This window comes from Myotis brandtii, unplaced genomic scaffold (assembly GCF_000412655.1).
Source record: "Myotis brandtii unplaced genomic scaffold, ASM41265v1 scaffold953, whole genome shotgun sequence".
In the NCBI taxonomy this organism is placed as follows: domain Eukaryota; kingdom Metazoa; phylum Chordata; class Mammalia; order Chiroptera; family Vespertilionidae; genus Myotis; species Myotis brandtii.
In genome coordinates, this window is record NW_005371933.1 from 2,033,853 (window position 1) to 2,048,054 (window position 14,202).

General features: G+C 47.3%; 1 protein-coding gene across 2 annotated transcripts in view; it reads right to left on the reverse strand.

The window, feature by feature from the left end:
* LBH (limb bud and heart development) overlaps positions 1–14,202 on the reverse strand; it is a 33,349-nt gene that overhangs the window by 8,227 nt on the left and 10,920 nt on the right. For both annotated transcript variants that reach the window (XM_014533214.1, XM_005886059.2), the window contains exon 2: positions 12,115–12,217. In XM_014533214.1, coding sequence (XP_014388700.1) covers positions 12,115–12,192 — 78 coding nt within the window. In that variant the 5' untranslated portion in view covers positions 12,193–12,217. The remainder of the gene's footprint in view (positions 1–12,114; positions 12,218–14,202) is intronic.

The following is a 14,202-nucleotide window of genomic DNA, read 5'->3' on the forward strand; positions in this document are numbered from 1 at the left end:
GCAATAAAATATATTTTAAAAAAATAAAAATAAAAAAAATAAATAAATATCAAAAATATAAATCTTTGCTTTACTATGGTTGCAAATATCAAACAATTTCTATATGTGACACGGCACCAGAGTTAAGTTAGGGTTTTTCAAAATGCTGACACGCCGAGCTCAAAAGGTTTGCCATCACTGTTCTAGTCTCTAGGACTTTGTTACCACCCTGCCCACGGCCTTCGCTCAGCCTCAGTCAGCACCACCTCTGCAGCACATGACCTGGCCAGGCAGCCTGCTTTGGGCCGTACACTCTCCCGATTCCCATGACCCTGCTGAGATTCACCTGACCTGTCCAGCCTCATCTTCCCTGTGCCCTCCTGGACTTGGAGTCATTCTAGGATTTCTCCAGCCTCAGGCAGCCTCCTGGCTTCGCCTGTCCATCTTAGGCTGCTGGTTCCCCAGTCCACAGCTACTCTATCACCTTCCCACGATCTGTGAAACATCTCCACTTGGATGATATCCATCACCTCCAATCCACCTTGTCCCACACTGAGGTCATCAGCTGATTTCCGTGTCTTTAAGTTAAAACTGTTTTTTTTCCCCTCCCAAGCAGGAAGCCTTGCTTGATCGTAGGTCCTGCAAAAGAGGCCTGGATATTTCAGTTGGTCATAACTGCAGTATTGATGCTAAAAAAAAACCCTGAAGTAAACAGGGCTATATTCCCAGTGGCCCACTCATCTCACGGAGGCCGTCCACACTCACAGGAAGGCGAAGGTCCTCCTGTCCTCTGGTCAGACATATTCTGTTCAGTTTAGAGCAGTGGTTCTCAAAGCTCAATTCCCATCGTTCTTTCAGAGAGGGAGTGTCCATGGAGTTACATGTTTTCCTTAACAATACTAAGATGTTACTTGCCTTTTCTCCTGTGTTGACACTTGTACTAGTGGTATGAAAAACAATGGTGGGTGAAATTGCTGGCACCCTAGCAAGAATTAATGAATGCAGTGATATCAACTATACTTGTAGTGATTATATTTTTCGCCATCTCCTGCTCACAATTAAAAAGAAAACTTAATGTTTGCAGTGGAGCAGAAATTTTATTAAATATTAACTCTTAAGTACATGTTGTTTTTTAAAATATTCTATGTGATGAAATGGAAAGTCAGCATAAAACACTTTTGCTGCATAGCAAAGCACAATGGTTGTCTCGAGGGGAAAAAAGCACTTATGTGATTGAGTTGCAAGCTGAACTAGCCACTTTTTCCACGGAACACTATTTTTACTTGAGAAAATGACCGGCAAACTATGGTTATCCAGACTTGATTATTTAGCAGACATGTTCTCAAAAATGAATAAAATGAGCCTCTCATTTCAAAGAAAATGACTGATGGTCTTTGTTACCAGTGATAAAAATTGAGCTTTCAAACAAAAATCAGAATTTTGGGAAACATGTATCAGCCACTGTAAGCCTGACAGTTTCCTAATACTTGAAGAACTTCTGATGAAGCCAGTGGAGACATTAACAAATATGATTTTTTTTGACATTATATAATGAAATGTGTCAACATTTGGAAGGTCTTTAATGTTCATTTGTGAAGGTTTCAGATTCCACTTGGCCACTAACCTTTAAGAAACCATCACTTGTTGAGTCTAGGTGAAATATCAAAGAAAAACATATTAAAAGGCTATTACAATATTTCTTCTTTTTATAACTACATATTTGCATAAGCCAGATTTTCTTTATTTACTATAACGGATTGAGGCAGAAACAGTTATGAGAATCCAGCTATCTTCTATTAAGGCAGACACCAAACAAATTTACAAAAATGAAAAACAATGCTTTTCTTTTCACTAAACTTTTCTTATTTTGGAAAATAGATTTGTTTTTATGATAAACTTACTGATATTAACATGTAATGGTTTTATTATTTTAAATGAATTAAATACAATTTAAAAAGACATAATCCACATATGACATAATCAGAATATATAACCCACATGAACAATTATCCATGGGGTCCTCAATCATTTTTCGTAATGTAAAAGGGACTGAGACCAGAGTGTGAGAACAGTTGGCCTAAAGAACCCTCAAGAGGAGGATCGTATAAGTCAGCAGTTCTCAACCTGTGGGTCGCGACCCCTTTGGCGGTCGAACGACCCTTTCACAGGGATCGCCTAAGACCATCCTGCATATCAGATATTTACATGACGATTCATAACAATAGCAACATTACAGTGATGAAGTAGCAACGAAAATAATTTTATGGTTGGGTCACAACATGAGGAACTGTATTTAAAGGGCCAGAAGGTTGAGAACCACTGGGTCAAGGTTGAAGGTCAGTACATTTTAAAACTGGAAAAGATTTAAAGGGAACCTAAAAGCTGCCTTCATGATCAGAAAGGCTGGCATAAAGAAGAAAGCCGATTTTTTAACTCCAGGGCTGATCTGGGATCAGGATGGCGGATTTCACCTCCCTGTACAGTGTTCTAATCACAAAAGTGACACAATCCACCCGCCCCTAACGACAGGAATCAAGGCCCAAAGAGCTGACTGATGCGAGTTGCCCGAGCTGACACAGACAGTGGCAAAGCCACGATTAGAGACCAGCTACCCAGATTCGTAGTCCGTAACCCCACTGTGCTGAGAGCGTCTGAGCGCCAGGGCACTGGCAGCATCCAAAGAACACCTACGTGACTCAACGCCATGCTACCGTGTGCATCCCTCTATCTGATAGGAGCCTGGCACCGTCTCGAAGGTGCCCTCCCACGCTGCGAGACTATAGTGCCACAGTTCTCACTCTAAGAACAGTGTATGCATCTGAAATTTTGTTTGGGTCCCTCCTAAAAGAATTTTGAAAAACTGTGTCTCCTTTCATGTGTTTTTAAACCGACACCTACAACTTCTGATAAATTATAAATCTTAACATTTTTAAAATAAAACTTTTATGCCACTCTTTTCAATGTACTCAGTATGCCACAGCAATTTGATATCAACAATCGCCTATTTTTTAAAAAAAAAATTCATAAACAAGCTCTTAAGTCAAATCTCATTCCTTTCTCCACTTGAAACTATATTTCCAGTCTACTTCCCTATAGGATTTTCCTTAATATATTTTTATATTTGAAAGTTTTAAGTCATTAGCTTTTCATACTTCACTGAAATAAAAAGAGGTATTTGTGTATATAAAAACGACTTAAGGTTTTATGTCTCATGACCCTAAGGCTTATTAATTTTAAAAAATTCTGAATTGGCTTATTGCAGCTGTTAGTATATAACTGATCAGTAAACATACCATAAATACTTATTAAGCACAATGATACATTATTTAGATTGGTTTCTTAATGTGATAGATAGGAAGATTTATGGCGCTTCCTAGACAGTAACATTTTGAATGATTCATTTATTTGATGCTGCCAGGGTTTCTATATCCTGGAGGAAAGCACCTTAAAATATTGGGCAGGGGGAGGGGCAGGTCCTTCTCTTATAAGGGGGAGGTGGGCAATTGTGATAGGAAAGGTAGGAAGAGAAAACTGACAAAGCCCGTCTCCAGGAAATGCAATTTTAGAAAAGCAACAGAAGGAAGTTGAAGATGTGGAAAATGATTTTCCCGAAAATGCTCTCTGCTGTCATATCCCTTGGAAAGTTTCTGTGAACCCCAGGGGCAGCTGTCCTCCCGTTTTAACACTTTGTTAAAACATGAAGTAATATATACATAGAACATTCTGTGTATTAAAAAGTAATCTGGCATGAAAACCTCCAATATTAGGATGCCAAGGAAAACAGTTAGGAAGGATCCTGACCTTCAACTGTTATATCCAAAGGGGCAAATGACCAAAGGAATACAGAATTCATCATTGAGGACTAGCTAATCTTTAAGAATGCTTCCAACCAAGAGGATCACATTCAACTCTTGAAGAAAAGAAATTCCTTCGTGGTAACAACAGTGATGTCAGCCTCAGGAAGTCTTTATTCCTTCCCGCCCAGCACACATATGGCTCAATTCTATTTCTACTTTACTCATTGTTTAAAAAATAAAACTATCTCTACACAAATGGGAAGCTAGCATTACTTATTATAGGTAGCAACCATAAAGTTACACTGACATTTTTAAAGTTTGTCTGTGTGACACCTCAATGAACTTTTTGAACCATCAGGAATATGTGGACCCTGGACCATGGCCAAGGCTGCTTACTCACTGAGAAGCACCTGGGGCCTGCAGGGTTGGGCAGAAGGACCCTGAGCCCTGGGCCCAAGGCTCTACTGTGTACAGATCTACTTCTAAAAGCGCAGTCCATGCTTGACTTCAGGGAAGCAATATTTCTCAACCATGACCATTCATGAGCCAGACCTGGAACCCCAGAAATACCAAGATGGCTCAGGGGACGGAGCGTCCATCTGTCCAACTTTCATGGGACGCCAGGCTGAGGCAACGTCACTGGTCCTCCTTAAGGTCACATGGCACTCGATGTCATTAATAGAATAAAGGAGATAAGTAGGGCCTGTACAAATGTACATGTGTAATTTTGTCTACACACCCACTGTGGGACAAGAATATGATCACCAGCTAAGCTATTTTGCAATGCTGGCTAATTGCCTAACATCATCAACTGCTATCATCTCTGCTCAAAATAAGCAATTAACAAACTAGAGGGAGATGTACAACATCTCCTAACCAGTTTAAAATAACCAAGCACCTCTCTGACTCAGTCCACAAAGCTCCTCCATTATTCCATCCCTACAGATTTGACACCCGTGAGATTCTGTTTGCTAGTGCTTTCAATGCCAGGAGCTTATATTTTGATAAACTCTTTGATTTGTTTTCTGTTTTTAAGGTAATCAAGAGGTTTAATAATGTTGAATCTCTTTGAATCAGTAACTCCACTTCCAGGAATTTATTCCAAGGAAACGAATCAGACCTAAGCAGAGATTTACGTAAAATGAGTCTTGGAGCAGCGCTCTTTTTAAGAACAAAACATGCCACCACCTAATTTTCAGCGATAAGAAGTGGTGCATAACAAAATGAAATGCCATTTTACAAAGAAAACCAAATTACAGGAACACAGTCACAGTATTATAGTACGTGAACAAAAAGATTCAGTAGAGCATAGACAGTATTATGTCAGTTTTTTAAAAATATAAATGCATATTAATATACTGGAAGGAAACATACCAAAATGGTTCAGTAAATAAGAATATGGGTGTTCTTTTCGTCATACTTCTCTATAATTTTTCCTAAATTTCTAAAAGGAATGAAAATTACCTTTATAATAACACACAAACACACACACACACACACACACACCCTTGGGAAGGCCAAAGATGCCTCTCAAATCCAGGATGGGCAAAGCAAGTATTTCCACTCTCCAAAGTAAAGACAGAAGGCGTACTATTAATCCTGCCTGGGGACAACTATTAAATTCAAAGTATTCTAGTAACAGAGACCAACCACCTCTGGACTGAGGTTTGTGAACACCCTCGTTGCTCAGGCCAATTCTACTTTGACGGAGAAACCCAGACCCTTCCTACCCATTGGCTCCAATAGAATTCCTGGTTGAGAAGCAAGTTGTTGCTGCTACTTCAGCTAAATGCTTGGGCGCCTCTTCTGTACAGTTTACTGAAAAGGAGCTTCTGACAGTGCAACGGAATTAATTCCAGCGGGAGCGGCCAAGGGAGCTCCCAAATACCCCCTTGGTCAAAGTGCTAGAATCAGCGGTTCTCAACCTGTGGGTCTCGACCCCTTTGGTGGTCGAATGATCCTTTCACAGGGGTTGCCTAAGATCATCGGAAAACACATATATATTTATATATTGTTTTTGAGATTAATCACTATGCTTTAATGATGCTCAATTTGTAACAATGAAATTGGGGGTCACCACAACATGAGGAACTGTATTAAAGGGTCGCGCGCGGCATTAGGAAGGTTGAGAACCACTGTGCTAGATGGACAGCAGCTGGAGAAACTTTTCGCTGATTTTTTTTTTTTCTAAGACAGGTCTGTGCAAGAAGGGGCCCTCCCCCGCCGAGGAGTGAAGCCACAGCCACAGGCTTTGATTTACTGATAAAGCCTCCTCCTGAGGTGGGCTTGGGGTCAGGGGAAGGACAGGTGGCGAGGTGACAGGCAGCAGAAGTGGCACGGGGCTGGCAGACTGGAAAGGAGTGAAGTCCCGTCAGCTCTGAGCTCCGTGTGAATGAGGGCCTGTCTTCATACCCTCCGAGGATTATTTTAGGACTCGGGCCTGAGAGATCATTTCAGGACATTCACTAGACACCCAGGAATAGCTCTTGGCTCTAGTCATAAGATTCGCCACCCAAACTCATCCCTCTCCCTAATGGTGCAGTCCTCCTTTCTACCCAACTTGGGAGACTGGGGCGACATAGAGAAAATGCTGATCCTACAAAAGTCTACGCCATGGGGTGGCCAAGGTAGAGGGATCGTCCTCGGTGCAGGAAAGGGAGGGAGGAGGGGTCCAGCCAGCCACTCAGCCCTCGGTAAGCAGCTATTGGAGGACACTGCGGGGAGCACCGCAGGAACAAAGCAGAGTCTAAGACGCAGACCCAGCTCCAGGCGTGATGAACACGCCAGCACTTGAGAGGCATCAGGCCTAACACAGGCCCTTTGAGAGGAGGCCGGCTGTATGGTTCTAGTGTGCACCACGTTGGCTCGGAAAGTGAAGAGAGCTTGTTCTCTCCCTGGACGGGCTACAGACTCACTGTTGTGATCACAGTGTGTGTGCAGGGGGGTGGGAGGAGAGGTAGAGGGGAGGGGGGGTCCCCCATGGGAATAATTCTAGCCCTCTGCAGGCCCTCACCCAGGGGCATTCCAAACAGAGAACACTATGTTTGTGTCCAGGCTTCGGGCCTAGGAAGGAAGGTGCTGGGCCCCTCATAGAAAGGGGGCTGGATCTGAACAGTGTGTGCTGACTCCAAAAGAAGCAGGCTGCAGACACAACGCCGCCCAAAGCACCGGACTCCTTGTGCTTCTGCACCCTGTGGCCCTCACTGCCTGACTTGCATCACAGGATTTTGATTTGTACCAAGGAGGGACTGGGGTGGAGGGGGACGGGACAGGAGACAGAAAACTCGCTGCAATTCCAGTAACGTGTCGTGTCCATGGCTGGATGTCTCCTGCCAAGTGCTTTGGAATTTTAGCTTTATGTCTCTCCAGGGACGACTGAGGCCTTTTAAGTCTGATGTTGTGAAAGATGATTTCCTGGTGACCATGAGACTTCCAAGGGGCTGCTCCGAAGAACGTGCAGGGTACCACAGCTGGGGGTCACCCACGAGACATGGGGTGAGGAGGAGAAGGAAGCAGGTAGTTGAAAAGGTAATGCCCAGAACAGCCTCATGAGCAGGGGCTTGTGGGAGATGGAGGCAGGGACAGGAAGCAGGAACCTCTCTGAGAACTTAACTCAGAGAAGAAGCTCAACCCATCACGTATTTTAACACGTGCATTTAACAGGTGGGAAGGGCTCGGGGAAAGGCAGGCTCATGTAGATGTGAGTGAAGACAGCGTTTCTAACCACTGCCTGACTTCAGTGACTAAACCGAGCCTGTTCCCTGCTGCTGATAAAGAGTGAGGAGCGGGGAGAAAGGAGCCAGTTATTGTTGGGCCAGGGAGCTAGAAGAGGCTGGGAATTCGGTCCAGGGAGAGGTGAGCTCAGCCAGCATCATGCTTTAGACCCGCCCTTATGCAGAGCTAGAACCGAGGCGCTCGGACTGCCAGGAGCAAATGGCAGGGCTGTGGCAAGAATAGGTCACCCCCACTGTCCCTCCTCCCTACCATATAAAACACCAGGATATCCCTCCCTCTAGTCTTGGGAAATGCAGGGGACGACGCAGGGAAGCTCTGAGCTCTGTGGATCATAGGGAGGGCACAGGCACGGGGGCACGGTGGTGTGTGAAGACCTCACTCCTGGTTGACAGCACATCCTCCCGGCTTCCCTGAGAAGGAGAGCCGGCCGCCTGTGTGGCTGGTGGATGGGCATCAGGTGGTAGGAGTACGTGACCAAGACCAGCAGAAGGAACACAAAGGGCCTCCGGTAAGGGACACGCGTACTAATCAGAGAGGAATTTAAAGAACCTAGGGAAGGATAAAGTCATCAGATCTTGGTCCAGATGCTTTAGAAGGGACTTAGCAAGGGAGTAAACCTGGAGAAGCTCAGCATGCTGTGCTGGGGCCCTTGGGTTGTGGCAGCATCCGTGTCCCCGGGCAAATGCTCAGGACCCCTCCCTATTCAGGACCCAGGCCAATCGTGGGCAACATGGAAGGAGACCCAATCAGAGAGGCATTCCAAACACCACATTCTTAGAGCCCCTGGAGCCAGGGCCGTGCAAAGCAGCACTGACCTGCCTCCTTGAATTAGGGAAAGGAAGAAGGCCTTAGGCGGCATAAATTCTATCCCAGGGCAGGACCCCAGGAGACCCACAGATGCAGTGTGTGTGTGTAGGGGGAGGCGGGGGGGGGGGGCTACTTGCAGCCATCAGGGACATAAATGTCCTCAACAAGACCCTCCCCCTCAGCCCAGTGAGCTGGCTGCCACCCACAGCCATCCCAAAATGTACTCAGACTTTCTAGTAACCATTTACTCACCCAACTGGTGGGTGTTGTAATTCATGCCAAGAGAGTACACAGACATGAATTTCTCATATCGACTCTCTACATAAATGTTAAGACAAACCAAGGCACTGGCTCTGTCAATTTTTATACAATGCTCACAAAATAGCACTAACTTCCTGAGCACAAAAGATAGGGCTTGCCTGAATCTTTCAGGGGATACAAAGGCATTTCTGTAAAGCTGTGACCAGGCATGAGACTAAGGAGGACCTTTACAGGTCCTCAAGCAGAAGGGAGGCTGGCTAGCTTTAGAGTTAGGAGACTGGGTGTCGCTGAAACAACCACCATCGTCTCGGCGCCTGCTCTGTGGAGGCCCTGAGCCGGTGGGCACCTTGATTTGGGGAGGGGTGTAAGAAGGGTGATGGCTGATGGGCACAAAGAGGGTAAGAAGTCAACCCCTTGTCCTCAAAGATCTGAGCAGGGAGAAGGTAAGGTGGGACCCATAACCTCAAAACCCAGTGCAGCATCATTTCAAAGCACCATGTGCCACAGGTGTTGAAAGAGGTCAGACCTGGGGCAGAGAAATCAGGAAAGCTTCGTGTTCGGTAGGCCTGGAAGGTGGGGGAATGATTGACAAAGCCCCATGTGCCTATTTACTTTATGACCTTGTTTCAAGGTCAAATCACAAGCCTGAGATTCTATTTCATCTGCCAAGTCGGGATTGATGTCTCCTTCCCACTTTCAGTTCCTTGGAAAAGCAGGTCTCAGTGAAAAGCCGAGTACTATTATTACCCTCAGGCAGAATGCCAAGAACAGAGCTCTGAGGTCTTCTGCCCCCAGCTCGGAGCCCAGCCTGAGCATGCACAGTGGACGGCGCTGGCCAAGTGCAGTCCCAGCCAATCCCCAGAGCGCTGGTGGGAATGTGTTTAATGGGAAGGCACTAGCTTTGAGCGAGCCCCGAGAATACCCATCATAAAGCCATGGTGAAGCCGGCACTCTGCAGAGCCCCGCACCTGACCTCCACGGGGTGCACCTGACCTCCACAGGGCACGCCAGGGGGTATCTGGGGATGCAACAAAATTCGATCAGAGATGGAGGCGCCTTCTCAAAATCCTAATTTTCTTTCAAGGCCAGCCCCAGTTTGACCTCAATCCAAGCCTTCTCATTGCCACCCAGACCTGGATTGACCATGGCTTCTGCATCGCTCCACCTGTGTTCCCCCAGCCTGCCTGTGTTCCCGTTGTTATGTACTTGCTGGCTCCCCCCTGTAAGCCCTGAGCCCGCTCTGTGCAGGTGCCCAGCACAGCACCTTACACTTACCAAGTGGCCACTAAATGTTGCTTGGTTAAAGATGACAAGCTTTCTCTTCACCAGGCAACCAGAAGACCTTTCTGAAATTTTGTGAAACTTTCAAAGAGTGCTTTGAAATTCCAGGAAAGATATTTTGGAACTGGACAGTGTCCCCACCCCAGCAGCAGGGACAAGTTTCCTTTGGGGCTGTGAGAACTGGATGGCGGCCCTCAGTCCAGCACCATAGGGAAGAGTTGAGGGCCTGTTCTTCAGGCAGCGCCAAGACATTTCAGGAGCCCAGAGGTGATTTGATTTTCATTCTGCCGTTGCGACCCCAACTCAGCCGTCCTCACCCTGTGTTGCAGCCCCGTCCTCCATCGTCACCTGCCCTCTCCCTCAGACCCAGCACGGTGGCGGCGTGAGAAAAGTGCCCTGTAGGACCTGGCCCTTCATCCTGGGGCAATTCAAACGTAGAATATAAAAAGCCCACACCACACATACCGACGGCTGCGTTTGGAAAGGTCCTGTGATGGAAATCTAAAACTCAGAACTGAAAGAAAATCTCACCTGTAACCACAAAGAGATTCAGTCTGATTCAGTGGCTTGGAAACTGGTGTTTGAAAACACCCCAGCTGGTGAGCCAGGAAACTTCTGCCCTCCCACAGGCTGTGGGGCCAATTGTCTCGCTCAAACCCACTCTGGGTGGAGAGGATATAAAACCCCAGGAAAGGGTATTCCCCTCTCCCCCCCCCCCGCGACAACCCCTCAGGTCACCTGAATATTTATTTCCAGGGAGAAAAAGTGGGTAGACCACACTGACAAAACGAAGGGGTCTTCTTGAACCTCCCCAGCATGCCTGTGGGTGACTCCGCTGTCACCTGTCAATCTCCTTTACCCAACCTTAGCTTTCACCAAGGCAGGCTTTGATCACCCTCCCTCCACTGCACCCACCTGGCTTTCTATTTGTTTCTTCCTTTACTAAATAAATGCCCTTGGGATGGTGCTAAGGAATGGTTAGCCAGAGCAAGCCTGGAACCTGGCCAAGAACCAACTCGAGATACAAACACATGATCCATCAGAAGAGCAAGGCTTTGTAGTTTCAGACCCAAGTCACCTACTCAGTCTGAGCCTGTTTCCTCATCCGTAAAACCAGAACTCCCCCCTCAGGGCTGTGGTCAAGAGGGAATGAGGCACTGGCGGGGTAGTTCAGTTGATTAGAGTGTCATCCCCATACACCAAGGTTTCGGGTTCGATCTCCAGTCAAGGCACACACAAGAAATAACCAATGGATACATAAATAAGTGGAACAACAAATCAATGTTTCTCTCTCTCTCCTTTTTGCTCTCACTATCATCTGTACAGTGCATGGCCCACAGCAGACATTCAGTTAGTATTTGCTGAATGGGCCCATCCCCCCCGCCCCCCCCCCCCATATTTCTTCCCCAGGCCAGCTACCCTACACAATTTCCCTAGCCCCAAGGTCTTTCCTTAAAAATAGACTCCTAATGTAATAACTTAGGTGCTCTCCTCGGAAATCTGCCCCACAGGTAACCACAGGGGTTCCAATGCCGCCGTCAGCGGGAGTGGAGGAGCAACATGGCAGGTCAGAAAGAGCGTTGTGCTGAGAATCCAAAGCTCTTACTTAGGCCACATTTTTGGTCCTTTATGTATTTTAAATCCACCACACAGGACAATTTCTAAGCTAGATCCCAGCAATGGCCCCTGAGATAGCCTCTGACTGGGGAAAGCTCTCTTCAATTCTAAATAGTTTGAACATTAACTCTGTTGGAATCAGTTGGTCAACCATCGTCCTGCAGAAGAAAGCAGCCTTTGACACAGCTATTCCTCCACCACACCACCCTTCCCCATTAGCTGCCCCTCAAAGCAATGTTCCCACTGCCCAAGGCCAGGCTGGGAGGGGAAGTTCTGTCTGAACTGACTTCAAAAATTACTTCCTCCTTAGCTGCCTTGAATGGGAGAGTCCACAGCCGCCAGGATGACTAATTAATAGCATTGGCTCATGTTTGCTGAATCCTTACTGTGTCCCAGGTTCTATGTGTGCCTTATACACATTCTATCATCATGGTGAATCTTCACCACAATTCTATGAGATAAAGAATATTGTTGCCCCATTTCACAGACAAAGAAACTAAGGCTTACTGGCATTAGGGGACTTTCCCAAGGTCACACAGCTCTTAGTGGCACTGGGATGCAGAATCAAGTCTGCCACCAGGCCCAGCAAAAGCTACTAGGCTCTGCAGAGCTAGAAGGAACCCAATACTGAACTCACCTGATAGGAAAGGCCATCCTTTCGGGGGTTGAGGCCAATCTCCTCCATGGATGGGGTGCTCATCATCACCTCAGTCATCTCGGCCGATCTCAGATAGTCAGGGCTGCCAAGAAACCCAGACCAAAAGTCAACAAACACACACTTTCACATTCCTCCTCTTGGTGCACTCTGCTGCTAGATCAAGGGAGTGTCTGGAGGCAGGATGAGAGGTGTTCAAAACAAAACTCACAGAAAAACAAGCTCACACCCCGAGGAAGTGCCTACAAGGCCAGAGCATGGGGCTCTCAACCTTGATCAACAAAGCCCATTGTCTGAAAACCTCTCTGGCAAACCTCCTCTTCCCTCCTCTCCTGTACTAACTAGTCTCCACTGGCTCAGAGGGACTGGGTTTTCTTTTAAGTGACAGAACTAGAAAAAAACAAAACAGTAGGTAGCTGAGCACATCGGTCTATATGAAAACCAACTCAACCCTTCTCCTGGGGAAAGGCATATTAGAGTTACATAATAATAACAGGTCAACCTCAGGGAAACCAAGTCCAATAATACTGCCTTCCTAAATCTCTCTCTGGTGTTGCTTTTTTTTTTTCCCCAAAAAAATGTTCCACTTAAAGCCCCAAGGGGTCAGCTTTCTGCAAGCTTCACATCTGCCATCCAACCCCCTTCTCTAGCCACAGCCACAGCAGCTGCAAACTCACAGCTTGAAAAACATCCCTGAATTTTTTTTTAAAGCCTTAAGGATGCCCGGACTCTGATCGCAAAGGAAATTTCCAGAGGGGCCAAGCTGGCCCACCAATGGCAGACATGTAAAGTGCTTTGTACTCTGTAAGCAGGATACAAACATTCCATTATCCTCACACAAGCCACGGGCACACACAGGGGCCCGAAAGCAGAGTGCCAAATGGTACCAAAGTCAATGTATTCACTACACAATACCCAATATTTTCATGCCTTTACACATGGTTTTAAAAAAATTAAAAATGGAACGGGCTGTAGAGAGATTCTGTCTAAGGAAACAGGGGGTACCAGACGCTTCTGCATTTTATGGATACCATAGAATAGCAATGACATTGGATTTGAGAACAGACACAGTAGGTTCTGGTCCAGTCTCTGCCACTCAAAAGCTGTGTGATCTTGAACAAGTCATATGACTTCTCTGAGCCACAGGTGCCCTGTGTGTCTGTTACCAAGATGCTAATAATGCATATCTCACAGTTATGCTGAAGAGTTCATCTGGGTTGGGGGTGGGAAGCGCTCATCAACTATAAAATAACCCCAAATCTTCATGTCTCCGGGGATAATAACTCCGATGAGCTCTAAGGGGTTAGAGCCTTGGCAAGTTTTAGTGGCCACGGGCACAAAGCCTCCAATAGCCTTCAGTCTCACCCATATGGCACCTGGCTGCTGACACCCACGGAGGTGGTAGGGAAGGGGAGCCCCGAAGGAGAGGGGTCTAAGAGAAGATGCTGGGATTTGGGGCAAGTTTTGGGTCAGGAGCGGGAACTGCAAAGGCATTTTCCTCCTGGGTCATGGAAAGACTGCCGCCGGACACCCCCCCCCCCCCCCCCCACCCTGGGTGTAAAGAACTCAGAAGAGGGAGAGCGCACAGGGCTCTCTCCAGGCTCTTCGTCTGGCATAGGGGCGCTCGCTCCTCGCGCGCCGGCCGGGAAAGTTGAAGTCAGAAGCATGAACTTTCTGGAGGTGCCTGGGCTGAGCAGGAACGCCCAGAGCTGGTCTGCCTGGCCGGGCTCTCTGCGCCTGCACCTGAGAGCGCGCTCCGCAGCCGCCAGCGCTCGCACCCCGGCCGCTCCTCCTCTTCCCCGGAGCAGGAAGGAAGGAAGCAGCAGCCGGCGCAAGTCCCAGCGGCCTGGGGCCTCGCTCCGCAATGTGCGCATCCCTTCCAGCCCAATCCCAGGTCGAGTGCAAACCTCCGCTGCCCCCTGCCCGGCCCTGGCTCCTTCTAGCCGGGCCGGGGCGGGCGCCTCCTCCCCAGCCCGAGCCCCCACAAAAGCGCGTCGGTTTTTAAGGGCTATGGAGAGGGAAGGGGTCGGGAAGGTGCAGCGTGCGCTCGAGCTGCTGCTTGGGGCTTCA